This window comes from Meleagris gallopavo, chromosome 8 (assembly GCF_000146605.3).
Source record: "Meleagris gallopavo isolate NT-WF06-2002-E0010 breed Aviagen turkey brand Nicholas breeding stock chromosome 8, Turkey_5.1, whole genome shotgun sequence".
Classification (NCBI taxonomy): domain Eukaryota; kingdom Metazoa; phylum Chordata; class Aves; order Galliformes; family Phasianidae; genus Meleagris; species Meleagris gallopavo.
In genome coordinates this window covers 11,632,558-11,645,683 of record NC_015018.2, presented here as the reverse complement: position 1 = coordinate 11,645,683, position 13,126 = coordinate 11,632,558, and the positions used below count along the sequence as shown (strand labels likewise).

Here is a 13,126-nt window from a genome sequence, read left to right as displayed (position 1 = left end):
GTGTCCCTTCAGTGTGTTTGAAAGGACTTGGGGGCCTAGGGCAGGAACGGAGTTTGCTCTCCAAGCTCTTTAGTGTGTGCCTGAGTTACAAAGTGGCTGCAGGAATTTAAGGAAGTAGATTGTTATGGTGTGGACTGTTATCCAGGAGTAATTTCATTTACGTAGAGGATTAAACTGCAGTTGATTTGGAGTGATAACTTCAGCACTCTCATAGTTGGTAATGATTTTCAGATAAATTCAATCCCATGAAACCTTCCACCTTTCTCTTTTTGCGTGGTCTAGTTGCTTTCAGATACAAGTACTATATTTTTAACGCAGACTGTTGAACACATGACAGTCTGAGCTTTTAATTGCTCTGTTGTTACTGACAAGAAAGCAAGCTGCTAACTCTCCCAAGGTCACAGTGTGAGGCATTTTAATGGGGAGCCATCGACACATTTTGACACATCGAAGTATCTGTGCCTAATACCATTTATCTGTTGGCTAAAAGCAGGGGCAGCATCCTGCAAATCCACAGCAGGCTTTTACAACTCTGTGTTGGGAATGAGGGTTCAGTGAGTTGCAGACAGATCAGTGGCAAATTGTGCAACTTATAGCATAGTGTGATAGCAGGCAGATAGTCTAAATTATGTCAAAGAATCCAGGGTTTTAGGAATAAACCCAAGTGTCAGAGATGAATATATCAGCCCTCCATATTCTGAATATTAAGGAGGAAGAAAATGCAGAACTTTTTTTTTTCCTAATGCTAATGTATGCTGTGCTCCTGGGGAACAGAACAAGATACTGTACAGCGTTCAGTATATCCCTATGGGAGTGCGTGCACTCAGCAGAGCAGCACCAGCTTTCATATTTATGCACTAGATGCCTTCTGAAGCTGTGCATCCAAGGGAAGAACACAGCTCTGTTCAGCAGCATATGTGCCATGTGTGCTTGGTTCTCGTGGTAACAAAGCATGTTCTCTTTCAGTCACACTTGTTCGTGTTGCAGTTAGTTCACCGGCCATCAGTTCGTTCTGTACTTCAAGGTCTACTAAAGAAACGTCTCCTCCCAGCAGAACATTGTATCACCAAGAGTGAGTTTTGTTTTTTGTGGGTGATGACTTTCTTAAAATGCCTACGTTCAATTGTGATTAACTAGGCTGAGGCTCCAGGCTGAGGGATCTGGGCTTGTTCAGCCTGGAGAAAAGAAGGCTGCGGGGACCTCACTGCAGCATTTTAATACCTAAAGAGAGCCTACAAAGAGGAGGGGAATCAACTCTTTGAAAGAGTTGATAACTGCAGGACAAGGGAAAATGGTTTTAAGTTGAGGGAGGGGAGGTTTAGGTTGGATGCCAGGGGGAAATTCTTTACAGAGAGAGTGATGAGGTGCTGGAACAGGCTACCCAGAGAGGTTGTGGATGCCCCGTCCCTGGAGATGTTCAAGGCCAGATTGGATGTGGCCCTAGGCAGCCTGGTCTAGTATTAAATGTGGAGGTTGGTGGCCCTGCATGTGGCAGAGGGATTGGAGATTCATGATCCTTGAGGTCCCTTCCAACCCTAGCTATTTTGTGATTCTGTAACTATTTCTACACCAGATTTGCTTGCTTACTGAAAACTTTAAACTACACTTTAAGAATTTCCAGAATATTATGTGCCTAGATTAAACCTTGGGATACTCAAATTTTAAAGTCTGTTTGGGTGAGGTAACAAAATACCAAGAACACAAGCTTAGTCCCTAATGATGGCACTCCTGTCTTGGGATAATCTGCTTTTCCCCCCATATTTGTTTTTCTCTTATTCCAAAGAGTTGCATTGAAAGATTCTTCTCCTTTTTTCATGTAGGGCTGCTTTAAGTGCATGTATAGCACTTGCTATAGTTGAGACTGTGGCTGATATCCATGTATGTGATGGTTTGTCTGTACAGCGCAAGATTATGCAACATATACTCACATGAATAAATTGTCTGTTAAAGTAGTCTGTAAAGAATGAATTGTTGGTCTTTCAAATTTCTACATTAGGATTTAAAGAGTACATGTATTTTCTCATGCATGCCTTCTTCCTAAACAGTAAAGAGGAACTTCAGTAGTGTAGCAGCTTCCTCTGGCAATGCAACACTAAATGGGGAAGATGGAGTAGAGCAAACAGCCATTAAAGTGTCTCTGAAGTGTCCGATCACATTCCGGCGGATTCAGCTCCCAGCAAGGGGTCATGATTGCAAGCATGTACAAGTAAGTAGATGCCAATGACATTACAGTGTTCCCCTCCATCATATGTTACTACCTTTTGCTTGGTTATTGTAAGAGAGAGCTTAACAGATTTCCTTTTTGTCTATCAGTATAAAAAGTTAAATACATATATGTATTTCTGTTGAATGTAGAGACAAGTACACTACCTGGTTTAGGTGTTAGTTCTAGTAGGGTTTTAGTCATGGCAGTTTTACTTTTGTCTGACTGACTCAGTTAATACAGTATTTTCCTTTGATTTTTCTCTTTTTTTTTTTGTTTGTTTTTTTGTTTGTTTGTTTTCTTTCTTTCTTTCTTTCTTTCTTTCTGATACACAGTGCTTTGATCTGGAATCTTACTTACAACTGAACTGTGAAAGAGGAACTTGGAGGTGTCCAGTATGCAAGTAAGTGCAACTATGCTACGTGAAATGCTGCTGTAGGTGATTTAACCAAATTTCAGTACTATTGAAGGTAATGAAGAAAAGATAATTTACTTGGAAGGGAGAGAAAGAAAGTGCTAGAAAATAAGATATATAAATACATTATTCTTACGTAAAGTCCAGTGAGAATTCTTCAGTATTGCATCAATTGAAGGATTTTTTAGTAATTCAAAAACAGTTAACAGGACAAAGCATATAATCTGCTAGCTCTCATCAGGCTATCATTGTATTGTGTAGAGCTCAAAAGAAGCTCACATATTTGTAAGGATAAGACAGATATCTACATGAAATTGGTGAACTGGGAGTTGATTTTCCTCTAGACTATGAAGTATAAACAATGAGCTGATAGCAACATACCATGATAAAAGAATAGATAGTCTATTCTAGAGTTACTTTTGTATAATCTTCATATTCTAATTCTGAAATTAATAAACTTCAAATATTTAAATATTAAAATACTCAATATCCAGCTGAGCTTGGTGGTTTAAGGATGCCAAATAACTGTCTTAGATATTGTGCTTTGAGTCACGTAGGAATGCAGTTAACGTCGGTGTTCAAGGAGAATGGGAATTTTGGAGGCTGCAGCGTTTGCCAGTTGGATCCTCCAAGGTCAATGTCAAGTGCAAATGAAGGCAAAAGCAGAAAGTAGAAAGAATTCCAGTTCAGAATAAGGCTGATTTTAAAAAGCTAAAATGTTTCCAAGAAGCTGCGACTATAAAAGTTCGCAGAAATTGCTTACAGGAAAAGGAAAATACCTCAGTATATTTTCAACCTTATGTCTTGACCAGAGCACTAGCATACTGCAGAAGAAACAGAACATAATGCTTTAAAGTGGTCGCACTTAACTGGGCAAAAAAGACTCACAGAATGTCTGCAAACCCATTCAGTGTCTGTAACATACTGTGCTTAGTGCACATGGTTATGACTTGGTTACAGCCTCAGCTGAGAGCCACTGCTCTTAAGCTCAGACATCGGTAGCTGTAGCAGTTTGCAAGCACCTCTGCCCAGCTTCTCTTCAGTCCTGGTTGTGTCAGCCAGTGTTATCTGTTGAATAGATGTGGTCATTGTCCATTTTATCTGCTTCTGTGAACGTCACAGAATTGAGATAAGCTTGACCATCTGTGATTCATAGCTATCCTAAAGCTCAGATGATTTCTCTGAACTACCTCAAGCTTTTTAATCTTTTGAGTTTGGCTAAAAATTAGAATTGGATGTCTTAAAAGATAGCGGATGCTTCATAGTTTATGTATTGATATATTCAGGCTAAAATTTGTATCCTCTTTCTCTAAGTATGAGCACCTGCATTCTGATCTTAGAGCCAATGTAATTAACTCATTTCTGTTACTGTTTTGTTCTGTCTCCATTTGTGCTATGTAAAAGTTATAATACGCAGTTATTTTGAAGACATATTACTGCGTAGCTCAAGAAAACAGCACAGATGCAATTTTTAAAAACTAGTAGTTGTAGATGATGATCACAGGACAGATCTACTGTGCTTGAAGAGACTTTATATCTGAAATACAGTTCAATAAAATCAACAATTTAAAAGATGTGAACAGTTTGTGGACATATACAGATCCACATATGTATGTATGCATGTATCCTTATCTTACCTATTTGATTTAAAAAACTATTATCTTGGTAAAGCAGATGTAGAACTGAAGCTGTTTCTCCCAAGTCATTATAAATTACTTGTAAGAGATAGTTGGTAGGTCTTAGACTGTTGATTCCGTCACTAACCTATCCTTCTTCCATCCTTCTTTTAAATATATAAAGATATATTCTAATATGAAGGAGTTGGTTTTTGTTTCTTTGTTTGTTTTTGTTTTCTAGTAAAACTGCTCTGCTGGAGGGCTTGGAAGTTGACCAGTACATGTGGGGTATTCTCAACGCTATACAGAAGTAAGTGAATTGATATTTCTGATATCCGGGACTAAGTAACTGGGAGATATTTTATTGAGTGCTGAGACAGTCATGCCAAAGAAGGTGTTAATGATTGAACTTGAGTATTCTGTTTCATGGCTTCTTGGTGAAGCTAGTAATATCAGTGAGCATAGCTAATAATAGAGTGTGTTTCTTTCTGCCTACTTAATAGGTCTTGTTTGAGTCATCTCCTGATGACAACCTCATCAGTGAAGCAGAAGGAAGAATTAGAATGGAGGATGAAATGTTTTCTCGTGTTTAGAAGGAGACCTTCTGATTCATATATAGCAGATCACGTAGATACATTTGAATTTCACTGTGAGGATATAAACAGAAATGTGCTCTCACAGTTGCCATTTCTAAAATTTGCTTTCAGCACACACTTGAGGAGTGAAAGATTTTGAGGTTGTATATACTCGAACACTTAAAAACCTTTGTTACCATCACCAGTTTATTAGGGAAATATCAGCAGAATTGACAGGAAACAGAAGAGCAATTAATCTGCTAAAATTCTCATGTTATTTTGCAGCTCAGAGTTTGAAGAAGTTACCATTGATCCAACTTGCAGTTGGAGGCCAGTCCCTATAAAGTCAGATATTCACATCAAAGATGACCCAGATGGCATTCCCTCCAAAAGATTTAAGACCATGAGTCCAAGCCAGATGATCATGCCAAATGTGATGGAGATGATTGCAGCTTTGGGTCCTGGACCATCACCTTACCCATCCCTCCCACCTCCTCCAGGAGGCAACAACTCCACCGAATATGGAAACCAAGGTAGGTTTTACATCTTTGTTCACGCAAATTGTTACTCTCAAAGTCAGTGAGTCAGTCAGACTCCTTCGTTATGCAGGTTTGTTGTTGCACCTTCTCATGGACATTCAAAAGGAAAGTAAAACATATGTGACTCCAGTTCTGAAATTCTGCATGAGACTTTTCATATAAGATTCATCTGGTTAGAGGAAATATCTTTTAGTAAGGCAATTGGTGACTGCCACATTTATTGCCATATAGCTCTCTCTAAATCATTGAGCACTGTGTGTTCCCTTATGTATTCATGGCCTGACACAATATACGTCTTCCCTCATTTTTTCTGTCCATTTTCCTTCTGTTCCCCTCTCATTCTAATAAAAGCTCTTCCTGCTACATTACTTACTATGTAGCGAACCTGAGTCATTAATCCTGCCACTTGGGCAGGCGGCTGGCTGACATTTCACGGATCAGTCTTTTAGCTGCTTTGCAAACACCTTTGCATTAGATAATGACTTCTGAGATCCTCTGTCCATGCATTGCCAGTTTGAGAAATATAGAACTAAATCCAAGTGGTGGAAATACCTCTTCAAATGACTGGGATACTCTGAATAACTAAATTATACTGACAATTCTGAAAATATGAAACCAGGGACTGTTCTTTTTGCAAGAAATAAGATATGACTCAGTTCAGTTCAGAGAAAAGACCAACTGTTCACACCATCAGAATCCTCAAATTGATTACAAGGTGATATATGTGCTTTTTGCAGGCATTTGAAGAAAAATGTATCTTGCATGCAAAATATGGTTCATTTGCTCCAATGACTGCAAAACTGATGACAGATGATAAAACTTTCCAGGTTTTCAAACAGATGAATGATTACTATAACAAAGCCAAGAGCACTGAATCACAAATTTTTCAGTTGTTAAGTAGGAGTGAAGCGCAGTCAGAACATGAGAACAGAGCCATCTTTTCTTCATCATCTTTCTAGCTCCTTTACTTGGGAATGGACACAGTAGTCATGTAAACTGGCTATTAGTGTTTCTTTAGTGATTGTTGCCTGGACTGTTATTTCCCTTCCTTCCGCTGAGATCCTGTAGCAGAGTTAGACGTTGCTGCTCAGAACCTCAGCTCATCATACGAAATCCATTTTGTTATACCTCTGCTGCAACACACGTATCAGTGCAAGGGACCAGATTATCCTAAATGACTTTACAGGTGTGTCCCTCAGCAGATGGCATAACTCTTGCCCCGGAGAAGGGTGTATTTTTGCATGGCTGTAAATGCCTGGGAATCATGCTTTTATTCTCTATCAATATGTGCAATGAAACTTAGCCTTTAGAATTAGGCGATGTCCTCTGATTGGCAACATTCTAGAAAAAAAGTAGTAGTGTTATTACTGTGGTTTTTGTTTGTAATTATACTGAAGTATAATTTGTAAATATAGCAAGTACTTGATAATACAAGAGCTTATTAAATTTTTCCTGAGAAGTGAGGCAAGAGCAGTTACATTCTGGGAGAATTATCCAGTTTGCAGATTAGCAAAATGGGAATTAGTAAGGCTCTGTGGTATTTACATGGTAGATCAAAGACCTGACTTCTCTGAGAAATACTCTTACATGGCTAATGACTTCTATTCCTCTGAGATTAAGCTTCTGCTTATGAAACTGTGCTGAAGAGCAAATGTTGTAGCTACTTTGGTTTGTTGAACACCCTTCTTCCATTTAAAGCTGCTGTATTCTGGCCAAGAAACCTCAAGTTCTCTGTTCAAGTTCCAAAACTATTTTATTGTTTCTGAGTTCAGTATCATGCAGATAAGTCACGTATAAAAAAAATAGCTCAATGGCTTCAGTCCACTCCTAATTCTTCAGGGCAGAAAACCAACAGAGTTGGTATCTCAAATGAAAGTGCTAACAGAGGGATCAGAACAGAAGAAAATAGTGAAAATAAACCCCCTGTACTATGATGCATGCATACTGCAGAATTATAGTAATGCTCACAGGGCTGAGGTGAAAGGGATCAAAACATACTTGTCCCGAAATTCAGCAGAGGGCCCCAGGCTTGTTGCTAAATAGTAGATGTGTGAGGGTTAAAACCTGATTCTGAATTGTTATGGAATTTTGATGTTCTAGAGACCATCTTTTCCATCCAAAGTTACAGTTCATTGATTTGCTAATTTTTCATTGTGAATGCGTGTATCCACAACTGAAACACAGGATGTGAGCAGGCAACTTGTAGCTCTGAAAATGAGGGTAGGTGTTTCCAGAAAGGGAAAATTGATGTATATCCCAACAGTCAAATGCATGTTATTAGATCTCATGGGAACAAGGAGAATTACATCATAAGCCACAATTAGACATGAAGGCCTCTTCTGCATTATCTCAACAGAAGTTGCCTATTTATACTGAGAAAGAGGAGGTGAAATGGATGTACAACATCCATCTTGGCATCTTCGTGATACAGCTCTGTCAGTTAACTTTGTCAGAAACTGATGCAAAGCTACAGTCCTCCTTAGTGCATGGAAATGTAGATTAAAAATAACACAGGTGTCCTATATATAATTTGTGCTTGGGCAGCGAGTCAGTTTCTCTCTGATTCTTCTGACTTTTTGTCTTAAGTTTTATTAGTGGCTTAAGAGCAGCTTTTCTAAGTGTCAGGAGGTTTCAGTTATTTTCAGAATGTACACGAATTACTACAATCAATTCTAATATTCCCAGCAGTGGCCAATACATGAAAGCCAAATGCCATTTTTTCCTCCCTCTTCCTTCAGCTGCTTCTGCATGGGGAGTGCAACATTGCCATGTTCCCCTGTCCTATGCATGGGAGATATAGCCCTGCACAGCTTTTACAAGATTCTAAAAGATCAGTGTCAGGAAGAAAATAAAAATTATTTTATATTGTATCTGCTTGTCTTTCAGGTAACAGTTACCAAGGTCATGGCAATTTTGATTTTCCGCACGGGAATCCTGGTGGAACATCTATGAATGATTTCATGCATGGGCCACAGCTGTCACATCCCCCAGACATGCCGAGCAGCATGGCAGCTCTCGACAAACCTCTCAGTCACCCTATGCAGGAATCTGTAAGTAATGGTGCTGCAGATGAAGATCTTTCTTTGCAGGAGTAAGATGCTCCAGTCAGGCGAATGGACTTTCCTTGTGATTTGATTTTCCTTGTTTTGGATTCCTAACTTTGGCAGCATCTCAAATAGAGTAGCCCTGAGGAATGTCAGAAATGTCAGTTCTAGTTTCTGGCCTTTTCAAGTTTGTGGAGAAATGTTTTGAAGTTTTTTTTAATTGTCATTTAAGCTTGTTTATCTGAAAGAAACAACCTGGCTCAGAGTACATGTGTTAATCATTGTGCTTTCCTCTGATACCTGGGAAAAACTAGCCAGCAGTATCTTTGAATGTCCATCTTCAGCAGACAGCTTGTTATAGCAAGACATTGACTGATTCAGAGCAGGGACAGTGTCTTCCCTGACTTTGTCTTTGAGGTCAAAGTTTGCATCAAAGCATTTTGTGAGGGATTCTATCCAAGTAGAATAAAACATACCTTTAAGCTGTTGGGAATAGGACAAGCCTGTAGATTTCAAGGAGAAATACTGCTGCTGGTCTGAGGGTGCACCAATGTAATAGATTTAAGAAACAGAGGTTCCTCAGATCTCAGGTGGAAAGACAGAACTGCTCATTAGAAAAGCAGCCTACTCAGTGAATCAAGTTTATATACAGAACTTTACATCCAGATGATGCAGTACTGCAGCAACAGGATGATAGAAAAGTTACCAGCAGTGTTTAGCTCTTAGGCATGGCTAGTCATCTATTTTAACTCTGTGTGGTATATGTGTGTGTGTATATCCTTTTATATTCAGTTAAGTTACAGGGCTGGGACTTTATAGTGTGCTGGTACTGCACAGGAAAGATGTTTAACTTGATGAGTCATCTGTGCTGTGTTTTCATTGAGCACTAGAAAGTACTATTTCAGACTGTAATGAGGATATGTGGTAGCAGATGCTTAGGAAAAGCCTACTCAGTCAGTGTCTCCTCTAGCAGGCAGTGGATTTTCCAAGGAGGATGGTGAGAAATAGGAAGGGAGCAGAGAGAGCATTCTTAGTATAGCTTGGACAGATCCCAAGTGAGAAAAATGTCTGCAAAGAAAGAGTCCAGAAACTGTAATGACTTTACCACTTCACAGGCTAATAAAGGATAGAACAAGCACACTGTAAATTTAATTTTACTTTGGCAAATTTTACATATTAGTTTAATGAGCAATCTGAGTATCTGAACCAACTGTACAGCATGAGGATGTAGTAGTGAGGGGAATTGCTATCAACCTGAACCACTCACACACAGCTGGTGTCCTTTGAACCAAAGCTGCAGGGATTTCTTCTGCACCTCCCCTTCTGTGACACCTTCATTTCCACTCTATCGGTTAACCGCTTTACCTTTGCTATAGCAGTTGCCCTAGTAAAATCTCTGAAGTGGTAGCATATGAAGCAGTTGAATATGAAAGTGAAGAATCTGTGGTTTTCTGAAAATTGGACTCCTTACAGATAATAGCAAAGTTAAAAGTTGCTCAAGGCTATGCATACTGCAAGAACTGTAAGAGAGTATTTGGGCAAATGTTAATAGGTTTTTGATTCCGTGGGTCAGTTTGTGGCAGATCTAATGCTTCCTTATGATATATAGCAATTAAAGTAAACCTTTGCCTTGCTTCTCCCTCTTCTATTATGATATGCAAGCTATGCTATTCGGGAAAGGGAAGTGGCACTAAAGCATACTCCACCTGGCTTATGTCAGTGGGTGATTTGCCTTAAAAAGGATCAGTTTTCACATCTCTTTGCACAGCAGAATTAGATAGACCTTGCCAATTTGGCCATACATTTTTAGGCCACTTCTGTGGACTGATAGTACTGTAGCAGAACTTTGTCAATATTATAAAGTCTCTGCTTCCCTCCTCTGTTTCTTCTATCTTCCGTTCTCTCTCAGAAAGAAACTGTTTTTTGGTAGCAGACACACAGGGAAGACAGCTCAGACAGCTCTAAAACTACTGGTTTTAGAGAAATGCATGCTATTAGCACATGGTATTGATATAATTGAAAACAAACACGGGGGAGGTTTTGATCTGTGACAGTCCACCTGTTGAGTTTGCAAGGATGCATGTGATGGCAAAGGAAAAAAGGATGGGAAACATGGCAGAGAACAGCGGTGGGGCAGGATGGCATCTTTCCATGGTTCTGCCGCTTAGCGCAGCTCAAAGAATTGGTGAGTCTGTGACCTCCATAGTGGAGAGATATATAAACAACTGACTTAACTTAATGATCATTTTTCACTATCAATTTTCTCCTGAGATGAAAGGAATATCGTTCTGCAGCTGGCAAGCTCTGTTGCTGTTCATCTCAGCACTCCTAGAGGTCACTCTTAGACTGATTCATAAAGAATTGTGTTTTTATGCTATTAAACAGAAGATGTAGTTGTGTCAGCTATAAACTTTCCTTTCACAGATTGTAAATGTTTTAAGAGTGCCATAGTTTACACTCCTAAAAACAACTCTGAATTACCTTGCTATGTAAGCAGTGGCAATTTTGTTAGACTAAGCATTCCTAATGTAAGTTAGTGCTTTTGAAATAAAACAGTGCAAGTTGCAGACGTGAGCTGGAGACCCATGTGTCATATTGTTTAGATTGTTTTTACACCAGTGGTAATTAATTCATCATTACTCACTGAATAAAGACAGAAAAATAGTCCTGAGCATTTACTCTGTCACAGGTAGGCCTGGATGAATGCTGTCAGATGGATTTTGAAGCTGTGTTGGCTGTTTAAAATTATGATAACCCTCAGTCTTATAATGAGCAATGGGTCTCTGTCCAACAGTTTTCTCTGCTCAAGATACTGCCTTATCAAAAAAATATTTATATAATGTTAGTATATGGAAACATAATGTATAGAATTTCTAACCTGTTTATCTGTTCTGAAATATATCTGAAAACATATGAATGCCTCTTGGTTTAAATAATTACTTCTATAAGCACACTAGTGTGACCCTTGCCATGTGCATTTGGGGATAAATCTGAGAGAATTTTCAAGATGATCCTATTGTGTTTTATTTTCTGGAAATAACTTTCCCACTTCAGCAATACTGTCTTTAATTGCTCTTTTTGTTATTATTAAGCTTTCTTACTTTGCACAGTTTCTGTTGCACGTGTTCTCAATGAACGAAGAAGGAAACGATACTATTTGGACAGGCATCTACTTTCACTTGGACTGTTGCAAAGTCTTAGGCTGCAGATTCATTTACATTACACTGTGGTCTATGGGCAGATTTTGTACAAGTTTTCCTCAGAGGTAATAGCAATAATGTTACAGAATACCTTCCAGGTAGTCAAAAAGACCCTAATGGACAGAAAAGTGTGCAACAGTACTTTGTAATAGTTATTTTAAAGTCTCATATAGGAAAAAGACACAAAAACACTTTACATGTAGAATCCTGCTAATTTCCACCAACATTCCTAATGCCAAACTATTGAAAAGGACTTCCATGTAGCTGAGTATGAGTGTCCCATTGTATCACTGTTCAGATGTCAGTTTTCGTGCGAGTGGAAAAATGTTTCTTTATAAAATGCTTGTTTCTGTGATATTTTTTTCCTTAATATCTTGGAATATTTTAATTAAGTTTTGTAATAACCTCCCTTTTGCTTTCCAAAACTGAAGATTAAGGTTAAAATAACCTTGCAGTTTACTGTGATATGAAAGGGTCAATGCTGACATGTGACATAGCATTTTGCCAGTTTCTGTTGGCTTGGCTGGATGAATTTCATGCTGTTGTTGTACGTATCTGTTCTTTTGTTTCAGCTCCACTGTGTGGCAATGTAGCATTTCTCAAAAAATGTTTACATTTTTTGCTTCTCCATATACCCAATTAACATGAAACAGTTTTAAGGCATTCACACTCATTTTTCTCGTGGCACCACAGTCAAGTCCCAAAGAGTCCACTAGCATTAAAGATGACATGTGGCATGGGTTTGTGCATTTTTGTTGCTTCTCTGTAATGTGAGAGAGATTTTTTTCCTCCATTCTTCCATAATAGGGTTTAGAAGATGCATGTGGTTTGGTAGGTTATTCTCCATTGAAATCCTACAAAAGACAAAGTTTTTGCTAGAGAACTTGCCCATGTGAAAATAGAAATGCATTCTGTTGCATGATCTTTGTTGAATTTAAAATAATGTGTTGTACTTCACAGGGTGTCAGCAGGTATGCGGCCACCTCCGGCAGCTCTGTGGGTGGCTGAGAAGCTTGGCTAACCAAGCCCACTTGGTTTTTTCAACCATCAGCTAAGAAAATCCCTTACAAGGGATGCTGCATTCTGAAAAGATGGATGAAAATAAAATAGAGGAAGGCGTAGGGAAGGGCTGGCATTTGCCAGATGTTTGTAACAAGCTGAAACAAGAATAGGTAGCAATGTCAGGGAAGCTACCCAATAAGGAATCTGAGCAGAACATAAGCATTTTCTCAGTTAATCAGTTTGCTGGCACAGGGATTATTATTCAACAATTTCTCCATTCATTCCTGAAATTTTTCAAGGGCAAAGCATCTGCCTGGTCACGCTGAGCAGCACAAACAGCCCCCCTCAACCCCATGGGCTGCTTGATTTGCACCTTCAGCCACAGTTTCCCACATTACAGTAAAGCAAATGCAGCAGCACAAACCCAGTGTGTTTATTTCCCTTTGCAGATGACCTCCAGAAATACAAAACATTTCCTCCGGCCTTGGGATATGGAGCTTTCTTTTCCAATTACGCTTTTTTTCTTTTTTTC

General features: G+C 38.9%; 1 protein-coding gene across 9 annotated transcripts in view; it reads left to right on the top strand.

Moving 5' to 3' along the window:
- Positions 1 to 13,126, top strand: part of ZMIZ1 (zinc finger MIZ-type containing 1) — a 280,166-nt gene that overhangs the window by 258,523 nt on the left and 8,517 nt on the right. For all 9 annotated transcript variants that reach the window (XM_019617563.2, XM_010714339.3, XM_010714337.3 and 6 more), the window contains 6 exons: positions 967 to 1,072; positions 2,046 to 2,206; positions 2,539 to 2,606; positions 4,476 to 4,544; positions 5,095 to 5,342; positions 8,235 to 8,398. In XM_019617563.2, coding sequence (XP_019473108.1) covers positions 967 to 1,072; positions 2,046 to 2,206; positions 2,539 to 2,606; positions 4,476 to 4,544; positions 5,095 to 5,342; positions 8,235 to 8,398 — 816 coding nt within the window. The remainder of the gene's footprint in view (positions 1 to 966; positions 1,073 to 2,045; positions 2,207 to 2,538; positions 2,607 to 4,475; positions 4,545 to 5,094; positions 5,343 to 8,234; positions 8,399 to 13,126) is intronic.